This window comes from Colletotrichum navitas (genome assembly GCF_030913465.1).
Source record: "Colletotrichum navitas strain CBS 125086 chromosome Unknown LY79scaffold_100, whole genome shotgun sequence".
Taxonomy (NCBI): domain Eukaryota; kingdom Fungi; phylum Ascomycota; class Sordariomycetes; order Glomerellales; family Glomerellaceae; genus Colletotrichum; species Colletotrichum navitas.
In genome coordinates this window covers 114,130-140,332 of record NW_026850646.1, presented here as the reverse complement: position 1 = coordinate 140,332, position 26,203 = coordinate 114,130, and the positions used below count along the sequence as shown (strand labels likewise).

At 49.7% G+C, this 26,203-nt stretch overlaps 8 protein-coding genes and 1 non-coding gene across 9 annotated transcripts; 3 read left to right on the top strand and 6 right to left on the bottom strand.

The window, feature by feature from the left end:
* The first annotated feature begins 4,218 nt into the window (after positions 1–4,218).
* On the top strand, positions 4,219–5,220 carry LY79DRAFT_38577 (uncharacterized protein). The gene has a single exon (XM_060552898.1). The coding sequence runs from the start codon at positions 4,441–4,443 to the stop codon at positions 4,780–4,782; it is 342 nt and encodes a 113-aa protein (XP_060408741.1). The 5' UTR covers positions 4,219–4,440; the 3' UTR covers positions 4,783–5,220.
* A 665-nt stretch (positions 5,221–5,885) lies between these two features.
* Positions 5,886–7,345, bottom strand: LY79DRAFT_569286 (ammonium transporter AmtB-like domain-containing protein). Its single transcript, XM_060559042.1, has 2 exons — positions 6,510–7,345; positions 5,886–6,452 (listed from the first exon to the last, which is right to left on the bottom strand). The coding sequence occupies exons 1-2, from the start codon at positions 7,133–7,135 to the stop codon at positions 6,101–6,103; spliced, it is 978 nt and encodes a 325-aa protein (XP_060408740.1). The 5' UTR covers positions 7,136–7,345; the 3' UTR covers positions 5,886–6,100.
* On the bottom strand, positions 7,282–7,816 carry LY79DRAFT_38538 (ammonium transporter AmtB-like domain-containing protein). The gene has a single exon (XM_060552896.1). The coding sequence runs from the start codon at positions 7,619–7,621 to the stop codon at positions 7,319–7,321; it is 303 nt and encodes a 100-aa protein (XP_060408739.1). The 5' UTR covers positions 7,622–7,816; the 3' UTR covers positions 7,282–7,318.
* LY79DRAFT_38531 (uncharacterized protein) lies at positions 7,816–8,609 on the bottom strand. Its single transcript, XM_060552894.1, has one exon. The coding sequence runs from the start codon at positions 8,509–8,511 to the stop codon at positions 8,011–8,013; it is 501 nt and encodes a 166-aa protein (XP_060408738.1). The 5' UTR covers positions 8,512–8,609; the 3' UTR covers positions 7,816–8,010.
* Positions 8,610–16,970: 8,361 nt separating this feature from the next.
* LY79DRAFT_707311 (zinc carboxypeptidase) lies at positions 16,971–18,567 on the top strand. Its single transcript, XM_060565043.1, has one exon. The coding sequence runs from the start codon at positions 17,197–17,199 to the stop codon at positions 18,538–18,540; it is 1,344 nt and encodes a 447-aa protein (XP_060408737.1). The 5' UTR covers positions 16,971–17,196; the 3' UTR covers positions 18,541–18,567.
* Positions 18,568–18,882: 315 nt separating this feature from the next.
* On the bottom strand, positions 18,883–18,973 carry LY79DRAFT_t255. Its single transcript has one exon. It is a non-coding gene; the product is annotated as a tRNA-Val (tRNA).
* A 47-nt stretch (positions 18,974–19,020) lies between these two features.
* LY79DRAFT_569277 (glycosyl hydrolase) lies at positions 19,021–20,002 on the top strand. The gene has a single exon (XM_060559041.1). It carries the CDS (start codon positions 19,107–19,109, stop codon positions 19,920–19,922), a length of 816 nt encoding a protein of 271 aa, XP_060408736.1. The 5' UTR covers positions 19,021–19,106; the 3' UTR covers positions 19,923–20,002.
* Positions 20,003–20,019: 17 nt separating this feature from the next.
* On the bottom strand, positions 20,020–21,525 carry LY79DRAFT_673884 (uncharacterized protein; the record flags this gene model as incomplete). The annotated part of the gene is made up of 1 exon (XM_060564231.1): positions 20,020–21,525. The coding sequence occupies one exon, from the start codon at positions 21,523–21,525 to the stop codon at positions 20,020–20,022; it is 1,506 nt and encodes a 501-aa protein (XP_060408735.1).
* Positions 21,526–21,953: 428 nt separating this feature from the next.
* LY79DRAFT_38509 (uncharacterized protein) lies at positions 21,954–23,276 on the bottom strand. The gene has a single exon (XM_060552887.1). The coding sequence runs from the start codon at positions 23,121–23,123 to the stop codon at positions 22,383–22,385; it is 741 nt and encodes a 246-aa protein (XP_060408734.1). The 5' UTR covers positions 23,124–23,276; the 3' UTR covers positions 21,954–22,382.
* Positions 23,277–26,203: the final 2,927 nt, after the last annotated feature.

Below are 26,203 nucleotides of genomic sequence, written 5' to 3'. Positions count from 1 at the left end.
TTACTATATAGAGGAAGGTTAACTAGACCTCCTTACACTAAATAAACCTACTAGCTACTTTATATAAGTAAAAGATAATCCTATATATACTATATAAGTATAAAAAGACCTTATAAAGATACCTAACGCTAAAAAGGAAATATATAATACTATTATTATTAATAATAAACTACTATAATAATACTATAGTTACCTATAAAAGAACCTAATACTTATGTTTTTTATAGAGATATAACTTACTATAACTATAGTATTTTTAACTATAAAGGAAAAAGTAGACTATATACTTACTATTAAGCTATATAAGAAAAGGATTATTACTACACCTAGTAAACCCTTTAAAGAATCTAATAAGGTAAAAGTAAAAGCCTTTATTAACTATAGTATATTTTATATTATTACCTATAATAAGAAATCCTATAGTAATACCTATATATTTAAATTATATATAGTCTATAAAGTAAAAAGTAAAAATAAGTAGCCTTATAAGAAATTATAGCTTATTATCTAAGGCTATATAGATAATAGTAAAGAAATAATTCTTATATAGTTACCTACTATTTAGTAAATAGCCTAGTAATTAATACTTACTTTTACCTCTTTACTACTTTAATATAGATTTTTCCTCTAGTTATATAATATTACCTAAGTGTATACTTAATTAGTAATACTACTAAATTATATTATTTTTACTTATTTACCTATATAAATTTACTATTTTTACTTAGTAAATATAATAATAATAGTAACTAAGCTATTATATAGTATTATAAAAGTAAAAACCTACTAGTAAGTAACTTATAACTACTATTATAAAGAAAATCTTTAAATAAATTTATTAACCTTTAACTTTTACTTATTAATATTATTACTTAATAATAGTAACTTTAAATTAATTAGTATATAAATAAATAATATAATTAGCCTTATAAATAGTAAATTCTTTACCTATAAAGAAAAAAAGCTTAAGAAGGCTACTTTTATAGTAAAACCTAAGTAGTTACTTATAGCTAATAACTTTATTACCTTTAATAGTAGTATATTATCTATTATTACTAATAGTAAGCTTACCTTTTACTAAAAAGGCTAAGGCAAAAAGCTTTAACTTATTAATAAGAAATTACCTACTACTTAGTAAGATTATATCTAGTAATACACCTATAGTGTATATATTACTTTTATTTATTAACCTAAAGCTTACTTTAACTATTTAGTTATTACCTAACACTAATTACCTATAGTAAAGGAGATTAAAACTTTAAACTACTAAATTAAATAGTAAATTAATAACCTTAACTATAGCCTATAATTCTTACTAATTAACCTTATAACTACTAAGCTTTTTATATTTATTAATAGCTTATTTATAAATAACTATAACTTTATTTTTTAACTTAGCTTTATTATAGTTTTTACTAATAAATAAATTATTAAGTAACCTACTACTAATAGTAAAAGCTTTAAGTTAACTAGTAATATTATTTACTTTAGTTTAATAAAGTATAAGAGAGTTATATATAGTATATTTACTTTTAAGGTCTATAAGATAATTACTAGCACTAGTATTACTTATATAATTAGTACTACTCTTATAATAATTACTAACTACCTTAAACTACTATAAATACTTATAATACTTTATACTAACTTATACTTACTTTATAAGTGCCTTATAAAGCTTAGTACTATAAAAGAGAAGTAACTTATAATAGATATTATAGCCTTTTACTAGTTATATAAACACTATAAGATTTTTAAGATATAGTAGATTTATAGTAGTAATAACTTAGTAAATAGATTTATAAAGTTATTACTAAATAATATATTAAAGAAGCTAGTTAGTAATAAGTAGTTAAAGATATAGATAAATAAATAGGTTTCTTATATATAATAGACTATATAAGTAAAAAGTATTAAATATTTTTTAGCTTTTTATTTTTATTATATTTTTTAGCTATTCTTTTAGATATAAATAATTAGGGATTTCTAGCACTATAGAAAGTTACTAGTGTTATAATATTAACTATTATAGATAAATATTAGAGTTATTAGGTTAACCTTAATAACTTATTACTAGTAAATTCTTAGATATTTAGCTATAGAATTCTCTAGGGATTTATAGATAATAAGTTAGTTATTTAACTAATTAACCTATAATAGTTATCCTTCTTTTTTTTACGTATAATAGAGAACCACAGTTACCCTTATTCTTTGTTAATTGCCACTAATACGTACAGTTAACTATATTAACCTATCCCTTGGTGTTACCAACAATTTGCCTTTTGGCCTAATCGCTTATGCGGTATCCCTGAGTACCACAGACTGCACTATCGTGTCATTTACTGTTCCAACCAAACTCACAATCCCCACCTCACATGCTCACTGACATCCCCGCGCTTCTATGCTTGGTTAGGTAAGATTATTTATTCGCATAATTTACAAATGGAATTCATATTTTTATATACCAGTAAAAGCGGAACTAGGCACCTTTTTCAATGTTCTTACGTTTTGACACTTTGTTGACTTTGAACGCTAAAATTTCCTTGAAGAGCTGTTCTGAAAAGGGTGAAGTGATATGTTCCAGCGCACTTCGACCCCCATATCATTGACAGTCAGTCGCCTTGCCTTACGAATCAAGCCGGTCCTCTGATAAGTATGTTTTCTGTTCAAACATCAAAGAATGCTGTGGGGGTAATGGTGTTCTGGATCAGCATTTAGATCAGTAGGTAGTTTTAAACCCCTTAGATACTTGACTGAATGTTAAATCGCGGACCCATGTTTCTAATCCTGTCTCATTCTGCTCAAAAGTGAGTGCTAAACAGGTGCTTATAGAGCTAGTAGGGGTGTGGCGATGGGATGACATATCATATCGATAATCATGTACCATGAGAGCGGCCACCACGTTCATTGGAAGCTGGCGATAGAACACATATAGGGGATGACATTTGGAACGTCCATGATAATTATCACTTCCAATTGGTCCTTATTCTGGATAGGAAGGGGTCCTCTTGCGCATAGAATCTTCAGTACTCATCTGATTCATTGTAGAAACAAGGAACACTGCCTAATTAGTCTTAAGTCAACATACAATTAAGTTCCATCTCAGGGAACCAAAACGATACCGCCTTGTTTCTTTCGTAGAGTTTTGTGCACTCGACTCACGCTGAAACTCCAAACTACTAGAAGCACCGTTTTTTGTGCCATTTTATACTGTCCCAATTGAAAAGCAACTGGCGCCAGTGACCCGACGTCTTTCACATTTCTATAATTCACCCGGGCATCTCAGTCATACATAGAACCACAAGCACTGCCCTGCTCAACTCTGCCAGCGCTGAATATTCAAAACTGCGATGACTGAGAGATTATTTATGACATTGGAAGGCACAAATGGCATATTAAATCTCTATCGTCGTCAGCGGTGCGCCATACTGTGGCTACTATCAAAGCTTTTCCATCTTTGATCAATGGATTTCTAGCCGACCTAGACTTCGAGGCTGTCTACTATATCTAAGCGACAATAACAAAGTTAAGAAAATGAAACCTCGAACTGGGACGTGATTTCGGTGGCCCGATGACCACTAGCAGGAAGCACACAATGCCAAAGCTCCTGGAAACGAAAAGGCAAACCACGAGGTGGCAATGAGAGAGAGGAAACAAACAAGTGTAAAAGTTGGGCCGCTGACTACAGGCTAAATGGAGTTTTCAGAAGCAGAAAATCGTAGAAGCAAAATAATAGATGCGAATTTGGAGCCCACCTATGGCCTCCACTACGTCAGTTTTCCAACGTCAGGCCTGATCACAGGACATCTATTCGATACACCATCACCCAGTCTGTGCCAATCGAGATACCATGTTTCTTTTTCAAATACAGGATCGATCGGAAACGTTTATCCGAATATTGGCAGCAGCAACAAACACGTTTTCGCCCACGACACAGAGGTAAATTTCCCGTTGTCATCAAGGAGACTCGGGTGGGCGGGCATACATCCTAGATGAATAGCTAGCATGCTTGTTCTGAAAGCCCCCAATGGACCTTATCTTTGGTCCTGATGAGATGTGCCCGAAAGTTGGTAGTCATTGATGTTCGCTTCCACCCAACTTGAGCTACGTTGTACCCCACCGGCCCTATTCTGAAAGAGCAGCTTGCGATGCTCGGCAAGCTCCACTGCGTCCGGCCAACGGTTCGCGGGCCCCCATCGGCTAGTCCGAAACTGACTTAACTCTCCGAGAATATGTGCATGAAACCTCGATCGAGCCACTGTAATAGGTGGGGAGCTATAAGTATAAGCTTAAACCTGGCATTCGAGATGACCTGATAGTGGAGGGACACGCTGGTTTGGGAACAGATTACGCAAGGTCCCCACGAGACTGTTGAGGTGCGGAGTCGAGGTTTTTAATATTCAGTATTCAGCTTGGCGTGACTGAGTATCAAATGCAGACATGAGCAGCTTGAAGGCTAAAGTCATTGCCATCACCGGCGCGGCGTCGGGTATTGGAAACGCTACGGCGAAACACATCGCCTCTCTTGGCGCGCGGGTGTCGATATCGGATGTCAATGAGGAGCTTCTCTCCTCCGTTACGACAGAGCTCACGGGCCTCTACGGTGCAGAGAACGTTTTTTCCAAGATTGTCGATGTGCGGGACCGAAAGGCGGTAGATGCGTGGATCGCCGAGACAGTCGAGAAGCTCGGACCGCTCGACAGCGCGGCCAATGTCGCCGGTGTCCTCGGACGGCAGGCGGCTGACAACTTACCAGTGGTGCGATTGACACGCCAATCTTAAGAAAGTCATTGGAGACCGCGGAAACGGGAGCGGATGTCTTCCCGGCGCTCTTGGGGAGGATTGGAGAGCCCATGGAAGTTGCTACGACGATCACGTTTTTGCTTGGAGAGGAAGCGTCGTACGTGACGGGTCAAGCTTGGTTAGTCGACGGAGGGTCATTGCCATAGGGGCTGGGGGTGAATGAGACCATAGGAAATGAGTTGATTGCACTCCGAGTCCCTAGTAGTCGGTCGGTACCAACGTCACGTCCATGTCAACTTTGGGCAAGTCGTATGTGAGGGCGGCTACGAATTTACTTGTGCCGAGCCAAAAATAAGACAGTTATTCCATAATCGACGTTTTGGAATCATTGATCGACCTAATTTTGAACTACGTGCTGACTGTACTTCCGAAGTGTTGTATGCTGGTTGTCGAAGAACGATTGGTTCGGCTTATCGGCGAAGGATCCGTGGGATTCAGGCGTTCCAGTAGGCATTGGCCTTGACTGCTGGTACGCTAGCATCTGATATAGCCCGAGAACGAGAACTTTGGTGCGATAAGACTGGCTGGCATGGATGTGAGGTGCAGGTAATGAGGTGGCAACGATTGAGACCCCCCCCCCCTGCGAACGACAGTGAAGTTATTGGGTCTAGCCATAATGGGTCCAAATAGACGGTATGAAGGGCAAGTAAATCCCGTCGCCAGCTCTGGCTAATCTGCTACCAAATGGAAACACATCAATCCAAGCATATTCATATTCCTGCCCCTAATCCTATTCTTAATCCTATCTCCAAATTTAATCTCCAGTCCGACTCCTAATCCATCCCCATCTAAATCTTGACCTCCACCCTACTGACTCATGTAATCGCTTGTTTCTATTTTGCATAACTAGTAGATTTTCTATATAGATTTCAGGAAATTAATAATTATAGTGTTAGTAAGTAGAATAGGATTTAGTGGCGTGTTAGCCAGAGCACACCGCTTGTAACTAATAACAATACTTTCTCTTAACTACCCTGTGTTTACTGATGTCTAGATCGATGTAAACGACTCAAGAGTATCCGGGTTATTTGCCACAAAAGGCGGTGGAATAGAATCATGTCACATCAAACCAAGGTGATTACTTGTACCAATGTAATTCATTGAATATCTCAACAGTTAGGTTAGGTAGGATATCTAGCAAGCGAGTTTCCAAGGTGGTGTGGTATCAAAGCAAAAGTGTGAATATGAGTATTATGTATAATGGCCGCTCCTCTTTTTCTAGCCTCCGGTTAACCAACCGGCAAACAAGCGCATTCTTATAGTGACGTTGAGATGATTTGAGGTGTTTAAGGAATCCTTAGACGGTCTTCTCGGGGAGGGAGCTGTCGGCGGAGCTGCCAGGGACACCGTCGTGGCTGCTCGGCGAAAGGTCGGAAACGTGGCGGGTGACTTCGACGTAATCGTAGGCAAACTCGCCGAGCTGGCAGTCGTCGAGGCCGAGATCCTCATCGTCGGCGTTGACACGGAGGCTGAGGCCGGGAATGAAGTTCATCAGGAAGAGGATAAGGGACGTCAAGACGAAGGACCAGGTGAAGCCGGCGACGGAGCCAGCGAGCTGGTAGCCGAGCTGAACATAGTTGTGCTCGATCCACCCGCCAGCAATCGCGTTCTCGCCAGTGTAAGCACCGTCGAGGGCAGTAATGTAGGAGCTGTGTTGATGGTTAACGAGACCGAGGGACACGAGGCTGTAGCAATGGAAAACTTACGCAGCAAAGATACCGGTGAGGATGTTGCCGGCCATACCACCGATGCCGTGGACAGCAAAGATGTCCAGACCGTCGTCAATACCGAGCACGAACTTGAGCTTGGTGCCGAAGTTGCAAACAGTGCCACCGACAATACCGAAGATGACGGAGGCCCAGGGGGTGACGAAACCGGCACCGGGTGTGATGGCGACGAGGCCGGCGATGGCACCGGAGCAGAAGCCAATGGTGGACCACTTCTTCTCGAGGCGGTAGTCGAGCAGCATCCAGGTAACACCGCCGACACCGGCGGCGAGGTTGGTGTTGAAGCAGGCCATGACGGCGCGAAGGTTAGAGGCAAGGGCGGAGCCACCGTTGAAGCCGAACCAGCCAACCCAGAGGAACACGGTTCCGAGGACGACATGGGTAACGTTATGGGGGCGGTAGGGGAGGCCGTGGACTTTGTTGTAACCGGTGCGCTTGCCCAGCATCAGAGAGTAGGCGAGGGCGGCGGCACCGGAGGAGATGTGGACGGGGGTACCTCCGGCGAAGTCAAGGGAGCCGAGGGTGAACAGCCAGCCGTTGGAGTTCCAAGTCCAGTAGGCAATGGGGTCGTAGACAATGGTGGCCCAGATGAAGGCAAAGACCATGGCGGGAAGAATGCGGCCGCGGTCGGCAATGGCGCCCAGGGCAAGCGCGGGACTGGAGGTTTGTTAGTTACCGAGTATCAACGGGTGCATGTTGTGATTTGCAGTTGACCAGTTGGGACTCCGCCCTCCCATCTGAACTCGAACAGACGGCTTATCTTTCATCCTTGAATCAGGAGGTGGGACTCACGTAATAGCAGCGAACATGCCCTGGTACAAGCAAAAGAGAATGTCCGGAATCTTGCTGGAACCCACGGAGGGTTGAGCGACGACATCCTTGAGGCCAAAGTTGGACATGTCACCAAGGAAGACGGAGCCGGTGTGGGAGAAGGTCAACGTGTAACCCCAGAAGAACCATTGGAAGCCCACCACTCCGACGCATATCATCGACATCAATATCAAGGACAGCGCTGACTTCCGGCGAGCAAGGCCTGAGTAGAAGAAACCGACACCGGGGATCATGAGCAGCACAAGAGCTGCGCAGACCATGATCCATGCCAGGTCACCGGACTATTTCCTTTCAGTTAGAAGCGCACACGGAAGCGAGCCTGCGGAAAGCCACTTTCAACCCACCTCATAGAAGACGTTGAGGTCTTGAACCCCAGAAGAGTAGCCGGCATCGGCACTCCCCTCCGTACCATTGTACGGAAGCGCGTAAAGACCGGCAGACATGATAACGGTTGCGTACCGACGCGTATGTGGTCAATGGGGCTGAGCTGCGCGCGGTACGGTGCGTCCGGAGATCTTCCACTTTCGCAGGGGCAAGAGTGCTCAGATGCGGCGAACAGACGTCGAAGGCTGAGGTACTGCAGGGAGAAGAGGAGGGAAGGAAGGGAGGGAGACGCACAGCCGCGATATGTGCGCCGGGAAGCCAAAGGCTAAATAATCAGAGGGAGCATGGGCGTTCCATTGAGGACCGAGGCCAAGAGGGCACACTGTAGTAGGTATCTGTGGATGGGTCCGGACAGGGCAGGGATAGGCCGCCCAGACCGCTGGTGCGGGTAAGATTGGAGAGTAGTGATCAACTGGGGCGGAGGAAACTCATTGCCCAGCTCTGTATTACTCGTTCGTCTGGAGCACCAATGGCGCAAAGCCAAAGGGTGGGGAGTAAAGCATAAAAAAAGGATGAGATGGATTCGGGCTGCAGACAAGGAGGAGGGGGCAGAGCCATGTCTTGGAAAGACTACTGGTACCCAATCCTCCAGTGTAGACAAGACGGGCATGCTCCTCTGCTGGTGTGGTTGCCTGATGCGGTGGTACGAGGTTGGCTGGTTGCTTAGAGCTTCATCTGAAGGGTCTACCCAATCCACGTCGATGAAGTTGTACCGATTGTGTGCACCACATGCTTCCTGACCCCATGTAGGTACAGATGCCCCCATGCCTCCAGGACCGGTGGGTCGCCGGAATATGTGGACACTGATAAGGAATTTGGAGACAGGCCATGGTGGGATTCGGCTTAAGGCTAATTCGAGCCATTAAGCCGGGTGTCTTGGCAGAACTTGCACACCAAACGTTTTCCTCCGTTTTCCGATGGGTGTTCCGCATTGTCGAACTCTCGAGAGGCTGGTCAATTCTTCATGCTCGACCTCCAGAGACCGAGTTACTTGAATGGGCAGAGGAACGTGTCAAGACGTGGCTTGAACTTTGCTGATCACCTGTTGCTGTTGGTCCGTCCAAGGCGACAAAGGCCAGATGATTCTGGAGGATAGCCCCTCCACCCGTCGCATATTGACGTTGGACGCTGCATGCTCGGCCGGGACAACAGTTTTCCAATCTCCCACAACGCCCGCTGTGCGACGTGGTCCAGACGTGTTGGGGCGGACATCTCTGGAACCGAGACAGCCAAGCCTGCAGCGAGCAGGCGATCAGGGCAGTTCGAGATGAGGGCAGTGTAGGAACAACGGCCTGCGGCGCTGCGGAAACAATACGGGAAAAACGCATCCAAGAGGCACAGTCAGTTGCCAGCGTTTCATTAGCGCTGCCCAGGTCGTACCCATGGTCTCCGGTCGCTTGGCTTGGTCGAGGCCGGGTGGGGACGGTTTCCGGCGGTCACAGGCATGGGCGGAACGGGACAGATGCCCCCTTTGGTCGACCGGTGGTGTGTTTTAGAGGTAGGCGAAGACAGCTTCTCCATAACATGCTGCTGCTGCTGCAGATGAGGGACGTGCCTCTAATGATAACTTGCTGGTGCAGCTTGCAGGTGTATTGTAGCCATACCGGCTGGCAGCTCCGTCGGGGCCCAGGACGCTGGCCAAGACGCGGCAGGTCTTCCGAGGATCAGGTTGCGCGTCAGTGAGCTCTTTGTGCGTTCCAGAAGGCTGCCAGGTAGAGACGCGACCGTAACCAATTTGCAGAGGGACACCGATGGCTATGCCTGCTTGTGAAACGACGCACGCTCAGAATGGCAATGGTCAATGGTACATATATAGCGCACAGCCCCTCCCCAAGGCTTCACCAAGCAGCAGGTGAGGCGCTCGTCGTGGGTGGTCTGAGGAGCGGGTGATCAACATGTTGGCGAGCAAGCCGCAGCACCGGCTCGTATCCTTCACATGGTAGCTATTTCCCCCCAGATCAATACAAATCTTGAATTTACTTGATGCAGCCGCGGGGCGGTTGGTGATTGCTGCGGTCCACGGATTCTAATCAACCCGCCGTTGGGGTTTGACGAAATTAGCTTAGCGCGCTATGTGTGTGTTTGCTGCAACGTCGAGGTTAAGTTGAAGCGTGTCGCCATGATCGGAAAGCTTTCTATCCCCGCCCAAGATACCCACAATGTGTTGTACATGCGCGGGAAGAAGAAAAGCAACGGCTCCAGCTAGTACCTACCGTAGATGATATGCCGCATCTGCGATGACACGAAGATAAGGGGAGGGCGTCAAAAGAAGAAAACCCCATGTCGCAGATGGATGGTCATGGCGGAGAATTGTCAGTCGTGTTTCGCAAATGGTCCAATCCGTCGACAGCTTTTGTTGGTGTTGAAGGAAGTGTCGGCAAACGCTAAAGAGTGGCCGCTACCTTGTTATGAACGCGCCACTTGGCGAAAGTGTTATTAGCGATGTTAGTGGCACAGACGGTTATAGATGGATCGCTAGCCGCCAACCGTATTCCCATGGCGAGGTGGTCGGAAGGCCTCCGTCACGGACGGGAGAGCCCCCGGGAAAGTCTGCTTTTGCTTGTTATATGTAGTAGACGTGTTTGCGCCGTAGAGAAAAAGAGCAGAAATAGAAATCTATTAGGTCCACCAATAGATAAGGCGGCAGTTAGTGTTGGCGGGAAGGCTGAATGTAAAGGTAATGCGAGTACCTAAGAGTAGAGCGATGAATCTGTATGTTCATAGATGCAGCACAACCAACACTTGTTGAGGATGGTTTGCAAGCCAGGATTACACGGCGGTGCTCGCGGGGTGGGGGCTCGATGGTCGGGCCGCGATGGCTATAATTTCCCTATCGATAGACGAGGTCCCTCGCCGAGGAAAGATTTGGAAAGTGATTTGAAATCGATAGCGTATTTTAGTATCGTCTCTGCGCGTTAATTATAAGAATCTCGCGGGGAAGCATGGAAGCATGCCAAGCAAGCCCAATGACGAGCTGACAAACGGGCCAACTGCGCTAGAACACCCTGGATTGGACGGACTATCCTCAGAAGACTATATGCGATGTACTATATGTCGTCATTTCCATCTGCCGACCTATCTGGGTAGGTAGCCAGTCATCGGACATCGTACATGCTTCAACATATGCGTCTTTGGCGTTGCCGGGTGGGGGTGTTCTGCCTGTGAATGCTTCGATTCAAGAGCACAGGCATAGCGTGATCGTACACACTTTTCACATATGCGTATACCCCGACATACCAGGTGCCTCTACGGAGTACGATGTACAGTACGGAGTACGCAGGCACATAGGTCACCTAGGTAGGTAGATAGGTAGCATATGGCTACGTACCCTTGTACCGTGGGCACTCAGCAAATTCGGAATCCGCACAGACCATACGCTAGTCTTGTCATAGAAGGCGGTCAACTGAATCATCCAATCGCCCACTTACTCGCTTGCCCATCTACTTGACCGCCTTCCGTACTGGGCTAGTATGTGGTCTGTGCAGTTTTAGAATTTACGGTATTCGTACCATTGTAGGTATCCGTACCGCTGGCCCAAAGGAAAGCAACAATCGGATAGGATGGAAGTCGGTCCGTCCATTTGGAGAAGCTGCCACCCGGTTAAAGTATCATCATTGGTCGACGTTTCTTATCTCTGCTAGCGGCATCTTGGCGCTGATAAGGCGAGGACGAAGGTCAAAGGCAGGGGACCAGCTACCCTGACCCGGGCATGTCGGGCATGTCTTTCATCGAACGTCTTTCCCTTTTCGGCCTGTCTTTCCACGTCTGCCGTTCCATTCTAACGGTCGTCTCATTTCCATAGGTACCTCTAGGAAGGTACGGAGTACTTTTATTATTAAGAAGCCCCCTCGTGTAAAACTAGTCTTTTGGTTCATCATGCCGCCCTCCATCACTCCGTACCATTGGCACAGTTTACTGCAAAAAATAAGAATTAAAAAATTAAAAAAAAAATTTAAACAAATTCAGGCAGCTCATCTATACTAAAATCTTCGTCACGTTGTTGACAGACCTGTATCTTCCAGGCCTCTCCGCTACCGGAGGAGGTCCATCCACTTGGAGCCTGTCCAATTTAACGTTGCGCTAGCGGCAACTAACTACTGTTGCCAAAGAAGACGGCTATAGCGGCTTCTTTTTGTCATGTCGATATCGGAGACATGTCGCTAGATATCCACAAGATAAGGCTGCATCCACTGATTAGCCTGAATCGTCCTACTTCCTCCCTCTATCTTTATTCTGCATCAGCCCTGTCTGCTTGCTATCAGCTTCTTCATGCTGTCTTGAGGGTGTAGCAGGAACAGGACCACTACTCAGTCCCTCCCCCGCTTCCATTGAAGTCCCGTTTCTGTCTTTTGGAAGGCTTGGCGAGACAGGACAAACTTGGAACATTCTCGTGTATTCTCTTCGTTGGCTCCAGAGTCCAGCAAACTGAGGTTCGAAGCGTGCGATCGTCGTTCGTCTAGCCAAACATAGGTAGACGTGTCATGTTGGCGAGCACGACCTCTAGAGGGTGACAAGGCGACCACTCGGAAGCTTTGATTAGAGTTTTTAGATCCCATCCGCTCATACTCCCGTCGTCCCGTGGCCATGGTTCTGTCTCGCTGCCCTGCATTTTTGCGGGCGTTTCTTCGCCCATTTGCTAGCCTGACTCGGCGCCTAACCGCCTATTATCCACTCATCCCAGCTGTAGTGTCGTGGCGACGGCCGCTCTCCATGCACGTGCTTGCGGGCGCAACCAGCAACTCATCTATATATTCACGTCTGCACTCCGTCCATGCCATGTCTGTCAACACTGTCAACAGATATCTCTGGTGTTTCGACACAACCAAGGGCCATTGTTGTGAAGATCGGCTTCCATTTGAACACCTCGTTCTCCTCTAGAACTACGTGTCTACGACATCAGCAGTCGGCCAACGAAGAACTAGTTACGACGAGATATTGAGAACCGAATCTTCCAGTCAGGCTAGGGGTGGCTTATAGCCAGATTATAGCCCTTCCTTCATCATCCCAACTCCGTATAATTGCCTCAACACACGTACGCCCACATGCAGCAGCCCTAGACAAGGTCGTGATGCCTTGAGTTGTGAAGTGCAAGAGTTCTGGCCTCTGGCCATGTCCACGGTACACTGGACACTAGAAGTCCATTGAAGAAAACAGAAAACGAAATCGACTGTCACATCACACCCTGATCAACGATTCCAATCTCAATTAATACATTCTTCCAGTCATTTTTCATCACGCCATACTCTTGATGAATTCATCAAGCCTCCTATCGACTTGCTCCATCACGGAGTGTTCTGCGAGGGCGTTTTAGAGCCTGGACTGGACATCGCCTCTCTTGTCCGCCTTGAAATGTCTGTATTTGTTGTCGATTGCTGTTTTGACAAGTTCTTCGACTTTCTCTTGGCTTTCAGACCTTCCATGAATGATCATAGTTGCCTGGGTGTGGAACGAGAAAGCGAACTCTGTCGGGCTTTGACGATATGCTGCTTTACGCGCTCGCACTGAGACTCTTGAACATTGATGAGAATGGATTTGAGCTTCCCTTTACTCAGGTATCGGGATTGTATCTCAGGGTCATCGAAGTGCGTTTCCATGAAGGCAGTCTCGTGCAAGGGAGTGTCGTCGCCTCCAGAACCAGCTTGACGCTCGCTATCCCCTATCTCGTGCTCTGAATCGAAGCGAGCCAAGGGGTTCATTAAATTGGACTTTGTTATTCTTAATATAATGGGCTTTGCTTTCCTCGGTGGCCAATCCAAGAAGTTGACTGTCATCCGGCTGTTCCAGGTTTCCAACATGAGCAGCTCCCAGCACAGTGAGTCAGTCAGGATCGAGAGTTGCAGAATATTCTAGTGCCTAGTCCGCTTCAGGCGGGAGACTATGGGCACATCTCAACGCACATGCTTCGGTATGAGTAAACACACCCACTCAGCTTCTGCTGGACCCATTCAAAGCGAACTGAATCAACCCTTCTCTCAACTGTCCCTTCTGTTTATTTCGCAATCCATGGGTGTAGGGACCCCTCCATTGGTTATTACTGTGGAAGTCAACCTCAGCCCTTAACAGGGTACACAAAACCGAAAATTTTCACGGCGAGGCAATGCAAAAAGACGTCTTTTGGAGAGTCCAGTGTCTATTTTGACAACCTCTTGGCTCTATTGGTCAGAAACAACTACAACAACAACCTCTTAGCTCTCTAGAGCTAAACGAACAGCTTCTCTGCTTTCTAAGCAAGAATCTGAAATGCGCTCTACGCAGCTCTCTTAATTCAAGGTTTCCCCTCTGGGATCTCCCTAGCACTATCTTCAGACCGGTAGAAACGGACGATTATCAGTATTATCAAGAAGGGGGTAAAGGAATCTAGTAAGAGAGGAAGGCAGCCCTAGGGCCTAGTGCTGACGCTGCAGCCCTACTAACATTCTTACCTTAATGACATCTCACTAATATCCTAATGCGGGTTAAAAAGTTGCCTCTGTGTGTTATAGCTCTCTATCTACACCTCTATGTGTAGAGAGAGATAGTTAGGACCTATGGGTAGCCGAGCGGGCGCTCTTTACCAATAGATTAGATATTATGGTGTTATATAACATCTTCATCATCATCATCGTCATTAATAAAAGTCGCTTCCCTAGTCGCCCCAAATCTGTCTTTTTTTGGACCCAACCCTCATTTCCCAAAGCTTTTTAATAGCCCAAGGTTCGGTTTCGTCTCCTTCATCGACCTTGCCGTACCTATGATTCATATAGGCGATGAAAAAGACGTAGCTCTTGGGGTTATTCTGTTGTTTTCCAGCGTCCATCTTCAACCATTAGACAATGCTATCTGGAACGTCTCAGGTTAGCATAGTGATAAAACATGCATGTAATGCGTAGACGGATATATGGGTCGAGAGTCTACGCACATTTCTCCTCTTTTCCCGACAGGAACTTTTTTCCGTGGACAGCGTGGAAGGCCTCGTGTACGAGGGTTGTACTCTTGGCAAGACATCTTCAAGATGCACGTCCTTTTTCAGCTTGGCGTTTGCATCGCGGTAGTTGTCTGGGTGTTTAACATTGTGGAAGGTATACGGACAGATGATGACAGAGTCCATGTCAGGCCTGGGCTCAGCGCGGCCGTGAGGGGGCCTTTTGTCTCACACAACCGGGTCTCCGCGTTCTATCATGGAACTTGTCACTTGACGTGGTGTTCTTCAGGTTCGCATGTCTTCTGGTGAAATGTGAGTTACCTTCCCCAAGTGTCACATAATTTCTATCTTTCTCTCATCTCTCAATCACCACGCACCTCTGCGTACGCCTCATTGACACGCTGCTGTTGCTTTTAATTGTTGTCTACGCCTCACAGGTGCCGCAACTAATAGGGTTGCACATATCCCAAGTCAAATTCAATAAAACATCAACAGTAAGTAATAATCATCTGATCTGTGTTTGTCTGTATTAAACTTCTAGATGATGATAATGATGATGATATTTATTTGCTGGGGCGTCTAGTCTAGTGGCAAAGGACGCCTGCTGGTTTATATTTTCTATGTACATCATTCTAGCTTCACAACATGATTGTACTAAAATGTTTGCGACTTTGCTATAATCTGTGAAATATTACTAGATCAAATCAGGGACTATATTTCCTAGACCTTCCTTTCTTACTTCAAGTTCTTCTTCCTTCCCCTTGAGCACAGACTAATCAACACCCTCTTAGGCTTATAGAAACTTAGTAGCGCTTTTTGCATTCTATAGACAACATTGGCTATAAGACTTTTAAGGGCTAGGTTAACTCTATCAAGTCTCGGCAGAGGACCTGGACCAATTACACTGACAGTCCATACTCCCCTTCCCGTACTCGTTATGCTGCCATTGCTCATTACGTCCCCACTCTTGAACCTGACGGGGTGATCATGGTCATGGGGGGAACGAGTTTGATGCGGGGGGTGGCGGACGCAACGACCTCAACATGAAGACCCTCTGGTTCCTGAATCCCGTCACACACGAGTAGTAATCGCAGAAAACCAATGGTCGACCTCCAGCGCGTCGCAGATGGCCGTGCACTGTAGGCGCACGCAGCCCTAATGGGACACGAGAGATGTAAGTGTCAAATGCGATGCTTAGATTATCAACTCCGTTGTTTTTCTTGATTCGCTGCAGTTTCGTCTTCGGATGCCCTACGTTCTTGCTAGACTACGTCAGATGATCGTCGTTAGGGGCAGTAGCCAAAACGAAAATTCCAGGGGAAACGATTCGTCTCAGGGACTGGCCATCTTCAACGTCACCGATCTCCAGTGGAAGGATGAGTACGACTCCCCAGCGATAGTCAAATCTTGGTATAGCGCGAGGTGGGTTTCTGGCTTCAGGTCCACTGATTTACACAGTCACTCGTACTTACATCGAAAAAATAAGACAGTATGATGTTTGCCAAATGTCGAATGTCGACATTGAAGGTGGTGGTGACAGAGAGAAAGAAGGGGGGGGATGAGAAGTGATCTCCAGAAGTAGAGGTATGAACTAGAGGCTGCCTAATACAGATGTCCGGAAGGGTAAAAGCGATCTCGCTGCTGAATCGCTTCATCAATGTCATTCTACTTACGGATACAAGTTACTCCAGCCATCTTATCTTCACCTTAAGACGAGATATAACCTGCCGAATTGGGCAAGAGCCCCCCGCACTCACACGGGACTGTTGTTAACAAAGACGTCCAACAGATGGGCCGGGCCAAGCCGCACATTGACGTTACACCGCTCTCACCAAGGGGGGAATCGACGACGGATGTGGCCCGATGAGCCCCCCCTTGCTCGGCTGTTGTCTTGGGAAATGCAAGAGCTCCTTGCCAAGATTACCTGTCCATCAGCAAAAGAAGAAATTTGGGCACATATGCCGACACTGGCCAATCCCATCGTAGACGACGCGTCGTTGTCCATGATTGGAAATGATATGTTGGCACAGCAGTGCTGAACCAACTTGGCAGCAATTGCCAATGGAATAAGCGTGGAAAGCTTGCTTGGCTCCCAGTTGTCCCTTCGAGCTCACATCATTTTTCAGCCTTGGATTGCTTTGCTCGGGCCAAGGCCTCTCACTGATTGAGGTGCACGAAAGAAGCAAGGCCAATCAATGTAACCGAGACCTCCCTTGCCCCAAACGCTGCAGCCAACCACCTGCCGTGTTGATAACCTTCATAGTCAACAGAGTGAATCCGGGGGTAACACAGAATCCAAGCACGGAGAGAGGCTGGAAGCAACCCAATGCCCACCCTGATGATCAACATCGCACTAGCATCATCATGCAGCTACACGGGACCGGGGTACTAGTCAGTTGGAGCCGGCTTAAATGATAGGAACGGCTTGGCCACTCTGATATAAGCTGCGCGCCGCTTCATTACTTTGCCAAGTCTTCTGTTTTCTCAGGCACCGCTCGACACGTCCTTCACACTCAACCAAGGCACTCCGTCCCTGATAACGAGGCGACAATGAAAATCTCTCACGCCTGCACCCTCCTCTCCCTCGTCTGGCTGGGGGAGACCTGCCTCCTTCCCGGGGAAGCCTCGGGCCGCCGCATCGGCCGCCGCCAGGTCACCAACTCCAATAAAACGGGCACGGCCATCGGCACCGGCGACCGATTCGACGGCGGCAAGAAGTTCCCCCGTGGTCTTGGCTCCCAGCCCGCCGACACAAACCTCGAGTCTCTCCTCAACGTGGAAGAGATCAAGAGCGCCGTCCGTGGTCTGGTCGAGGAGTATGACATTGAGTACTTTGAGTCCCCATACAAAACTTATCAGAACGCCTCATTCTTCGGCGCAAAGGTCGGCGGCTCCGGCAACGGCAGCGATGTGCACCGCGTCTACTTCAACGCCGCCATCCACGCCCGGGAGCGCGGCGCCTCCGACAACATCATCTACTTCCTCTCAGACCTGCTGTACGCGAACAAACATAGCGAGGGCCTCACTTTCGGCGGTCGTGCGTACTCCAATTGCGATGTCCAGCGCGCGCTGTCAACGGGCATCGTCTTCACGCCCCTGAGCAACCCCGACGGCGTGGCATACGACCAAGCTACGCACAGCTGCTGGCGCAAGAACCGCAACCCCGTCGCGTCGGGAGGCGACCCGGACGCCGTTGGCATCGACTTGAACCGCAACTTCGACTTCCTCTTCGACTTCCTGCAGGACTTTGCGCCCACCGTTGGGCCCAACGTCGCGTCGGAACAGCCCGGCGACCAGACGTACCACGGCACCCGCGCCTTCTCCGAGCCCGAGACGAAGAGCATCAAGTGGGTGATGGACGAGCACAAGGAGCTGCGGTGGTTCATGGACATCCACAGCTTCGCCGGCGTCGTGCTCTATAACTGGGGCAGCGACGAGAACCAGCTGCGCAAGCCCTACATGAACTTTTTGAACGACTCGTATGACGCCGTGAGGGGCCTGATGCCCGATACGCCGTCAACCAACGGCATCTACGGGGAGTATGTCCCCAGCAGCGACTGGTCGGAGAAGGTGTTTGCGGCTATGCGCATGGGAAACGCCATGGACGCTGCCGTAGGCCGGCATTACGAGGTTCAGCAGAGCGCATACCTGTACCCGACGTCGGGCGCCAGCGACGACTACGCCTACTCGCGCCACTTTGAGGACCCCTCGCTCGGCAAGATCCACGGCTTCACAGTCGAGTTTGGTTTCGGCAACGACGAGGTCGACTGCCCATTTTACCCCACGCCCGCCCAGTACCACCAGAACCTGCTTGAGACAGGCGCCGGATTCATGGAGTATCTCCTTGCCGCGTCAGAGATAGGCGTTGGCGAGCCTGCCTCCTGTGTAGCGTAAGGGGAGCAGAGAGGACACTGAGGGGGGGGGGCTCTATGACGTTGCGGGCAACCCGGATATGAGAGAATGACCAGAGTCAGCTCTCGTTATCCAGTATTATGGAATGCCAAAAGGCTTAGAAACGACCCCATACGTAGATATTACTTCAATGAGTCAATGAAGAGCGTCACGGTGCATGCGAGTGAGGAAATACTTAACTGAGCCGTATCTGCCTTAGGAAGAGAGAGGTCAACTAGTATTGATAATCTCTACAAGAACGAAAGCAATAACACCAATGTCTGTATAATTGAAGTACAGGAGCAAAGTGCACTCAGATTAGCAAAAGCAAAAGGATAGGAGCTATGACCGTGGCAGGGCTCGAACCTGCGACCTTCTCGGGATCAAGTGCACATACTTGTGAACGAGAAATCATAATCCACTAGAACACACAGCCGGACGTTGGAATCTGGAAATGATTCATTGATTAACAATCATTGGAAACGAACCCCGCTCTTCTTCGCTGCACCGCTTTAACATCCACCAAACGCCACAAACCCCAATCCTCGCGTGTTAATTTACTCTGCAGAATGACGCCCACAAGCAACAAACCCTCCAAGGACCTCTTTCGCATACTCGTCTTCAGCAAGACGTCTGACTACCGCCACAATTCCATCTCCGCCGCCGTCTCGGCTCTGAAATCCCTCGGCGCCCGTTCGGGGCTCTTCACCGTTGACGCAAGCGAGGACGCCGAGGCCTGCATCACCCCGCGGTCCCTCGCCACGTATCGCACAATCGTCTTCCTCCATTGCACGGGGCCCTTTCTGAACGCCGATCAGATCGGCGTGCTGAGGGGCTACGTGCAGTCCGGCGGCGGCTTCGTCGGCGTGCACGCTGCCGCTGCTGGCCTTCTGGAGGATGACTGGTACGGCAGGCTCATCGGCGCGCACTTCGACCACCACCCGCCCCCCGAGGAGGCGACGTGCGTGGTTGAGGACCCGGGGCATTTCGTTATGAGGCGGGGCCTCGACCCCGGAAAAACGTTGGCGGGAACGGCCGATGTGACCCGGAAACGGTGGACCGACGAGTGGTACAACTTCCGGTCGCACCCCAGGGAGAACGAGAATCTCCATATCCTGGTCCGGGGGGACCCGTCGACCTTTGAGGGTGGCGCCATGGGTGACGATCACCCACTTGCATGGTGCCAGGAATTCGATGGCGGACGATCGTTCTACTCGGCCCTGGGCCATTACGAGAAGGCCTATGAGGATGAATGGTTCATGGACACGATTTCCAATGCTATTGTATGGACTGCTCGTCGCGAGGATGACGTACGACCGAAATCGCCATCATCCTCTGCCTCTGTACGAGAAGTGTTGGATAGACACCGAGAACATGGATCATAATGATAAGTGAGACAAAGAGCCTGATGGGTATCTAAACGGCGACGCCGTGAATTGACTTAGGAAAAAAAATGATATAAATACAACAACGCAGCACGTATCAAGGCAACTGACTAGTCGGCCAGTCTGTCGCTAACCCCCCGCTGAAGCGCACTTCTAGCCTGGAGTCAAGAGGTTCTGACCAAATATCGTGCTTGAAGTCGGGGATGTGTAGCAGGATGCCTAGTTCTTGACTCGTGTACCAGCTGGCCCGATCCAGGTTGCCGGAGCCCAGGCAGAGGTACTCCCTGTCGACGAGTGTCATCTTCAAGTGCGACACAACCGGTTCCTCAGGGTCTCGCACCGCCTTCGCCTGCAGGTTCGGGCGGTAGTAGTAGATGTCGAGGCGGCCGGGACGTTGCATCTGAGACTCGGTATCAGCCGATCGTTTCTGGTCCCACTCGGCGCAGGCTTGACTGTATCGCTTAATGAGCGATCGCAGTGTCCATTCCGTCGTGGTGCAGGCCGTGACGAGCTGCTCGATTAACATCATGTTCTTACTGGTCCTGATACGGACGTCGACGCCGCGGCGCAGGGCGTCCAAAAGGGCGTCAATAACCGTTCGACAGGTTAGGTTCGGTGTCACGATGTCGATGTCAGTCCGGGCGCACGCGAACAAGGAGAGCAGCGCCGCGTTCAGAGGAGTGACCGGCGCCTCTTTCCTCCGGATCCAGGGAATATAACGGAAGCCGGGATTCCAGTGATGAGATGAAGGCAGGATGACAGCTGGACACGGTGGAAGACTTGAGAGATCGAGCCGGCGATATGCGGCCTCGGCCTCGGGAAGTAGATCTGTGACAGGCCGGTCGGTGTTTCCAATGGCAGGGCGTGGTTCACAGTTTGCTACCTCACTGCTCATGTCGGTATTGGGAATACCCCGAGGGCTGTCAGGCTCCCACACATGGATATAGAATCTCACGAGCTGCGCGACGGCTGCCCCTTCGAACCCGATGCAGCCTTCGAACCACGTCTCCCAGCTCACGTTGCAGCTGGGCATCCAGGCGTACTTGCGGTCGACAATGACAAACTTGGGATGCATGACGCTGAATGGCAGGAAGAACAGGCTCTTGACAGAGAGTTCGATGCGGGCTGCCTTGAGGGCGGTGTCTGGGGGCAACCCGAGCTTTGGCCATGCTGAAGTCGGATACGTGTATCCGTCCCTCGACCACGGATGGAAGATTTTCTGGAAGAAACTTCGCGACGAAAAACAGATACGAACACGTAACGTGGCGACTGCGTGTTCACCAGACGCTTGGATTGCTTCACGTTGCCGGTCGGCGAGAAGCTCGAGGGTCTCCTTGATGGCCGTCAGAGTATCGGACGGAGCCCAGAAGCAGGTAACCAAGATGACCTCATGCTTCGCAGTCAAGATGCCGGGGAGGAGAGTGTTTCTGTAGATGGTCGCGCCGTTGCCGATTGTGAGCGACTTGGGACTACATGTCGTCACAAGGCTTTTAGGGTCTGAGAGGTGATAATTGGGGAAGTCGTTCAGCTGTTCTCCGCGACTAGACTTGAGAGTATGAACCCAACGGTCCAAAAAGGCCGAGGGAAACGAGTGTGATGTCATCTCCGACACGGCAAACCGGGTGAGGCTGAAGCGTAAACCAGATGGGAAGTATCAGGGGTAGAGTTCTAAGCTCTGAGGGCGCGGCTTGGTGGGACGAATGACTGATGTTACACATGAGTGTTCAGTGCTTCGTGCTGTACGGACTGACGAAGAAGGCGGTGTCGTCATGTCATGGTAGGGGCATGGAAAGGGGGCGCGGCCCCTGTCAAGGCTCGCCTGGGGAAGGGGGAGCGAGGAAGCACAGGCGCAAGATGGGAGAGATGCAGTACTCTGATACGCGTACGCCAAGTTCGCATGGACCTCGTAATGAAGATGGTTTATCTAGGTATGCCTGTTACGAGTTCCGAGTGGAACCTCGTGCGAGAAGTCAAGGGGGTTAGAGATTGCTGCCGAGACGCCCGGCTTGATCCCGACAGAAGCAGGCCATTTTGGTGAGAGACTGAGGCGCAGTCGAGGGAAGCTTCAGCGATGCAGCGGCTATCCCAGAGCGGTGGCAACGTATACTTGCACTGTGTTGTGCCTTGTTGAGTGTGCACTAGGAGTTAGTTGTGAGTGCGACTTTCAACCGTGGTGCGTAATGCTGGTGAGGATCTGCGGCGCTAGTACGCAGCAACGCAAGTGCCATTGTCACAGACAGACAGCCGATCTGCTAGCGGCGATGCGTGGGATTAAGCAACCTTGAGAGTGTAAGCTCAGGGCAACGTTGTTGAATCTTCCCCAGTCAACCACAGGAAAGCGTTGGTACTGCAAGATTGCAGGTAGGATGACGGACTGGTTCCAAAGTAAAGCTGCCCGTCGTTGAATAAACAGAAGAAAGTGCCCAGCAAATTCGGTGATGCCAAGCTGACTGAGGGCAGCTAACGACGACCTGAATCGAGATGGGTTGGCTCAAGTAACCGCTTCCTCACCGAGGCAGATGATTTCGGATCGTGGTCCGTGAGCGTAAGGCCGGCTGGCGCATGTGCACTGCAGCGCAAGCCGACGTACGTGGCGCTCCAGAGAGATGTACCATGCTGCCCGTTCAAAGACTGGATGGCCAGACAAGGAGACCCGGAAGCGCACAGGATGATGAAAGACAGAGGGTGTATCAATGTCTGATTCGTCGCGGCCCAGAAGTATGTTGTTTGAGAGGTTCGCAAACTCAAGAGGACCTGCAACAGAGCCTGCAGGGGCCGGATTTCGAGAGCTGTCCAGCCCTCTTGCCGTGTGTCAAGTGATTCGGGGCGAAAACAAAGTTTCATCTCGGGTGACACACACAGAAAGAGAGAGAGAGAGAAACCTGTTTTTGAGGACAGGTGTAAACGGTGTCGGGGCGGGCTGGCATCGGCTGCTTGACTTGAGGCATAAGAACCGTACCTGTTGAGCATAGCGCACATCAATCGTTGGCAAGCGTGGCAGGTGGCAGGCGACACGCCCATTTGCCATATGCGCTTGCTGTTAGCGGTTGATTTGTATGGAATGGCCTGGCCCCCCATACGGATGCCCAAGGTAGACCGGCTCAAGCGGACACTTGGATCAAGTCGGAGAAAGTTCCCACGTGATGTAGGGAGATAGCAAACCTGGGGTAGCAGCGGCCTCTGGTTTTCAAGCCATCGCATGATGGCGATTGATGGTTCCGTCGTCCGTCATGTTGACCACCAGAGCAAGACAAGACGAAGAGACAATAGGTCAGTGAACTCACCTAGTAGGTATGCTGTGTGATCCCATGTTCAAGGTAGCGCTCGCAAAGGTGTGAAAAGCAAGAGGATGAGGAACGGCGGGGTCCTGCCTGAGTCCCCAGCAGCCGTCTCGACTTAGCACAGCCCTTACCCCGTGTGGGCGGTGGTTAGAGGAGGAGATGGTAGGCGTTCCTGGATCCTGGTTTCAAGGGTGGCGTGTGCGCGTTGAGTGTGCCATTCGACTGGTTCACAAGTTTCGAGCCCCAAACTGCGGGAGACATAGGAGAGCGACAAGTGCAAGCGAACGCTGGGTCCGCTTGTCACTCTGGCCGAGTGGGCTGGCTCGGTAGTGACGGATGAAAAGACGGCGACTGTGGGAGAGGAGAGGAGAGGGTCGTGTCACGAATCCACATGGCCGCGACATAGCACCGGGCGTGTATTGCCGACGAGACTGCACATCAACCACCGGAAGGTAATCGTTGTGACGGCAAATGTATGAGAGACGGCCCAGCCACTGGAGAAAATTCGGAGAAGCCAAAACGTCAGGCTTGGCACCAAGAGGCTGCGAAACGACAGAAGACCAATGTTTGTTGCGTGGCATGTTTGTTGGTTGGACAGAGAGGGAGAATGAGCCGTTGATGAGGTGGTGTGGCGGCGGCTGCACTTCTTACTAGCAGGTAGCCAACGGGGGTCAGTCCAAGTCCAGCCAGTTCCAGCCGCTTGGGACGTCAGCTGTGGTGCGAGTGCTTCCTTCCTTCTCTCGCATCACATCTGAGAATAAGCATTCTTGCTTGGTTGAATCGATAAGGTACGTAGCTGCCTGCCTGCCTGCCTGCCTGCCTAGGTAGGTGAGTAGTTGTTTCCCCTCGCAGGCATGCAGAGGGGAAGGAGAATGAGAAGGAGAAGGAACGCCTGGGACGAAAGCAACACCCGTTTCGTTTCGTTTCCCCTCTGGTTCTGCGAGATTGAGGCAATTCCAGCAGCCCTCCACATACCTCGAGTCCCTCCATATCGGCAAGCCAAGCATGTCGTCGCGATATAGCTCCCCCCTCTTCTCTCTTCTTTCGCTAAGGGAGCCCGTGCCGCCGGAGACGACAGTTGGATACGGTTGAATACCTCCACCTGATCCCTACAACCAATTCTTTCCTAGCGAAGGGAGGTAGGTCGCTGGCCGCGAAGCGCAAAGCATGCTGGTTTTGTAAACATAGCTAGCCGGTCGAGGGAAGTGAGTGTGCAGCGCAGCGTAGTGCGGTGCAGATCCAGAGCGCGCGGGCTCCCGCTGTCAATTAACCCGGCTGGCTGTGACCGACAAGCCGTAATCAATCAGTCACCCAACAGATGCAGCTGCTGCCGAAAAGATAGCCATTGTGCTATTTGCGGGAAACCCCGTCGGCCTTCTGGACCCTTTTCTCCTGTGTCCTATCCTGTTCCGGTCCCCCTTGCCTTGCAATGGCCAACCTGAAAGCTGGGAGGCGGGTACCGTTGTGGAAGATGTACACGCCCTTCCACCTTATAGAAAGCCCGGAATCAGGTTGTTCCCCTTGAATGGTACACCCGCTGCGTGGGCCGTACCCCGCCTCCAATCTCTGTCCCTTCTCGAACCTGAGAGAGCGGGGCCACACTCCTACCCCCCCCCCCCCCCCCCCCCATCGGAGCACTTCCCACCCTCGGCGGTTGAATCCCCCTGCTCTCGTGCCACCACCCATATTTCTCAGCGGCTCAGCAATCCAATGGGCCTATCAATTATTGGGAATCAAACCCCTTTAAGATATGGTAAGCCGGCCTGGCTGGAAAACCGGCAAACCGAAGTGATATCTGGCGGCGTATCACTGTGCACTCTAGTACTTTCTTGCATCTTTCCATTCTGCCAAATACGCAGTGTACTGGTAGGTATGCACGCACACGTACGGATCAAGCTAGTGAGGTAGGTAGATGGTGCACTCTAATCTGGTCAGGACTTTCATGCAGAAGACGTGGCCAAGCGGACGTCAGGGTAAATCGAGTGGCGTTCACCAGTTGATGAGATGTCAGGAGCAGCAAAACTGAGCAGCAACCGTAACAAACCCGAGAAACGTCTCCGGGTTGCTCGTTCACATAAGTAGCTACCTAGGTAGGCAATTACCAGACCCGTACACGTACACAATGCAATCCCACGACAAGGTACGTACACTGCATCTTGTCATCCTTAAACTCTGAGCTTGAACTCTGAATGCCTGGTGGCCACTGGCCTGCAACCCCCCCCCCCCCCCTCTCTCTTTCCGTCCTTTCCGTCCTTCTGTCTTTCCTCTTCCCTCGTTTAGTCCTAATGTCCTGCGTTCTTTCCCAAGTCATTGTGCCTTCTTAGGTAGGTAGGAAGGAAGGCTGCTGCTGTCGTGTGTCTCCTTCCCGCTCTCCCAAGATCTAGAGCCCTCTTGCTGCCCACCCACCCCCTTCCTTGCCTGGAGGCGAGTGAAGAGTTCCAGGTGCAGGGACTGGCCCCCGACATACCCCACTCGATACGTACCTGCATGCCTTAGCTCGTGCCTTAGCTCGCCTCCAAAACCCACCTCATTCCACCAGAGCATTGAGAGACCTGGAACTGGGCACTCACACAAACCTCCCGACGCTCCTCAGCACCAGGGAGGGCAGTTACGGATCTTCCTCTGCCACGAATACGGATCACTTGCCCCTCTGACGGAATTCTGGTGCACAGCCTGGACCAACAATCACATCTGCTGCCCCATCTTTGCTCTACCTAGGTAGTCGATGTACGATGTACCTACCTACCTACCTAGCTACTGTACTTAGGTAGCATGCGTGAACGGAGCCGTTTACTCATTAACCGCGTCTCCCTGCTCCTCGAAGCCTACTCACCTACCATACCTACACAGTACACCTTCTCTCGTTTTTTATAATCATCTACCATCCTTCTCCAGTCCGCACCCCCGCCTCCCCCCTTCCACCGTCCCTCTTATTCCTCTTCTGCTGCTGCTTCACACCATTACCTCACGGTCACCAAATCTTTCTTTTCCTTGGTCCAT

Bases quoted from the DNA above. Each gene is read 5' to 3' on its own strand.
- LY79DRAFT_38509 (XM_060552887.1), bottom strand. From the start codon at position 23,123: ATGCGATGGCTTGAAAACCAGAGGCCGCTGCTACCCCAGGTTTGCTAT.
- LY79DRAFT_707311 (XM_060565043.1), top strand. From the start codon at position 17,197: ATGAAAATCTCTCACGCCTGCACCCTCCTCTCCCTCGTCTGGCTGGGG.
- LY79DRAFT_38531 (XM_060552894.1), bottom strand. From the start codon at position 8,511: ATGGGGGCATCTGTACCTACATGGGGTCAGGAAGCATGTGGTGCACAC.
- LY79DRAFT_38538 (XM_060552896.1), bottom strand. From the start codon at position 7,621: ATGGTCTGCGCAGCTCTTGTGCTGCTCATGATCCCCGGTGTCGGTTTC.
- LY79DRAFT_38577 (XM_060552898.1), top strand. From the start codon at position 4,441: ATGAGCAGCTTGAAGGCTAAAGTCATTGCCATCACCGGCGCGGCGTCG.
- LY79DRAFT_569286 (XM_060559042.1), bottom strand. From the start codon at position 7,135: ATGGTCTTTGCCTTCATCTGGGCCACCATTGTCTACGACCCCATTGCC. The intron at 6,453-6,509 runs GTAAGTTTTCCA...CCATCAACACAG, and splicing joins CTCACCGGTATCTTTGCTGC to CTCCTACATTACTGCCCTCG.
- LY79DRAFT_569277 (XM_060559041.1), top strand. From the start codon at position 19,107: ATGACGCCCACAAGCAACAAACCCTCCAAGGACCTCTTTCGCATACTC.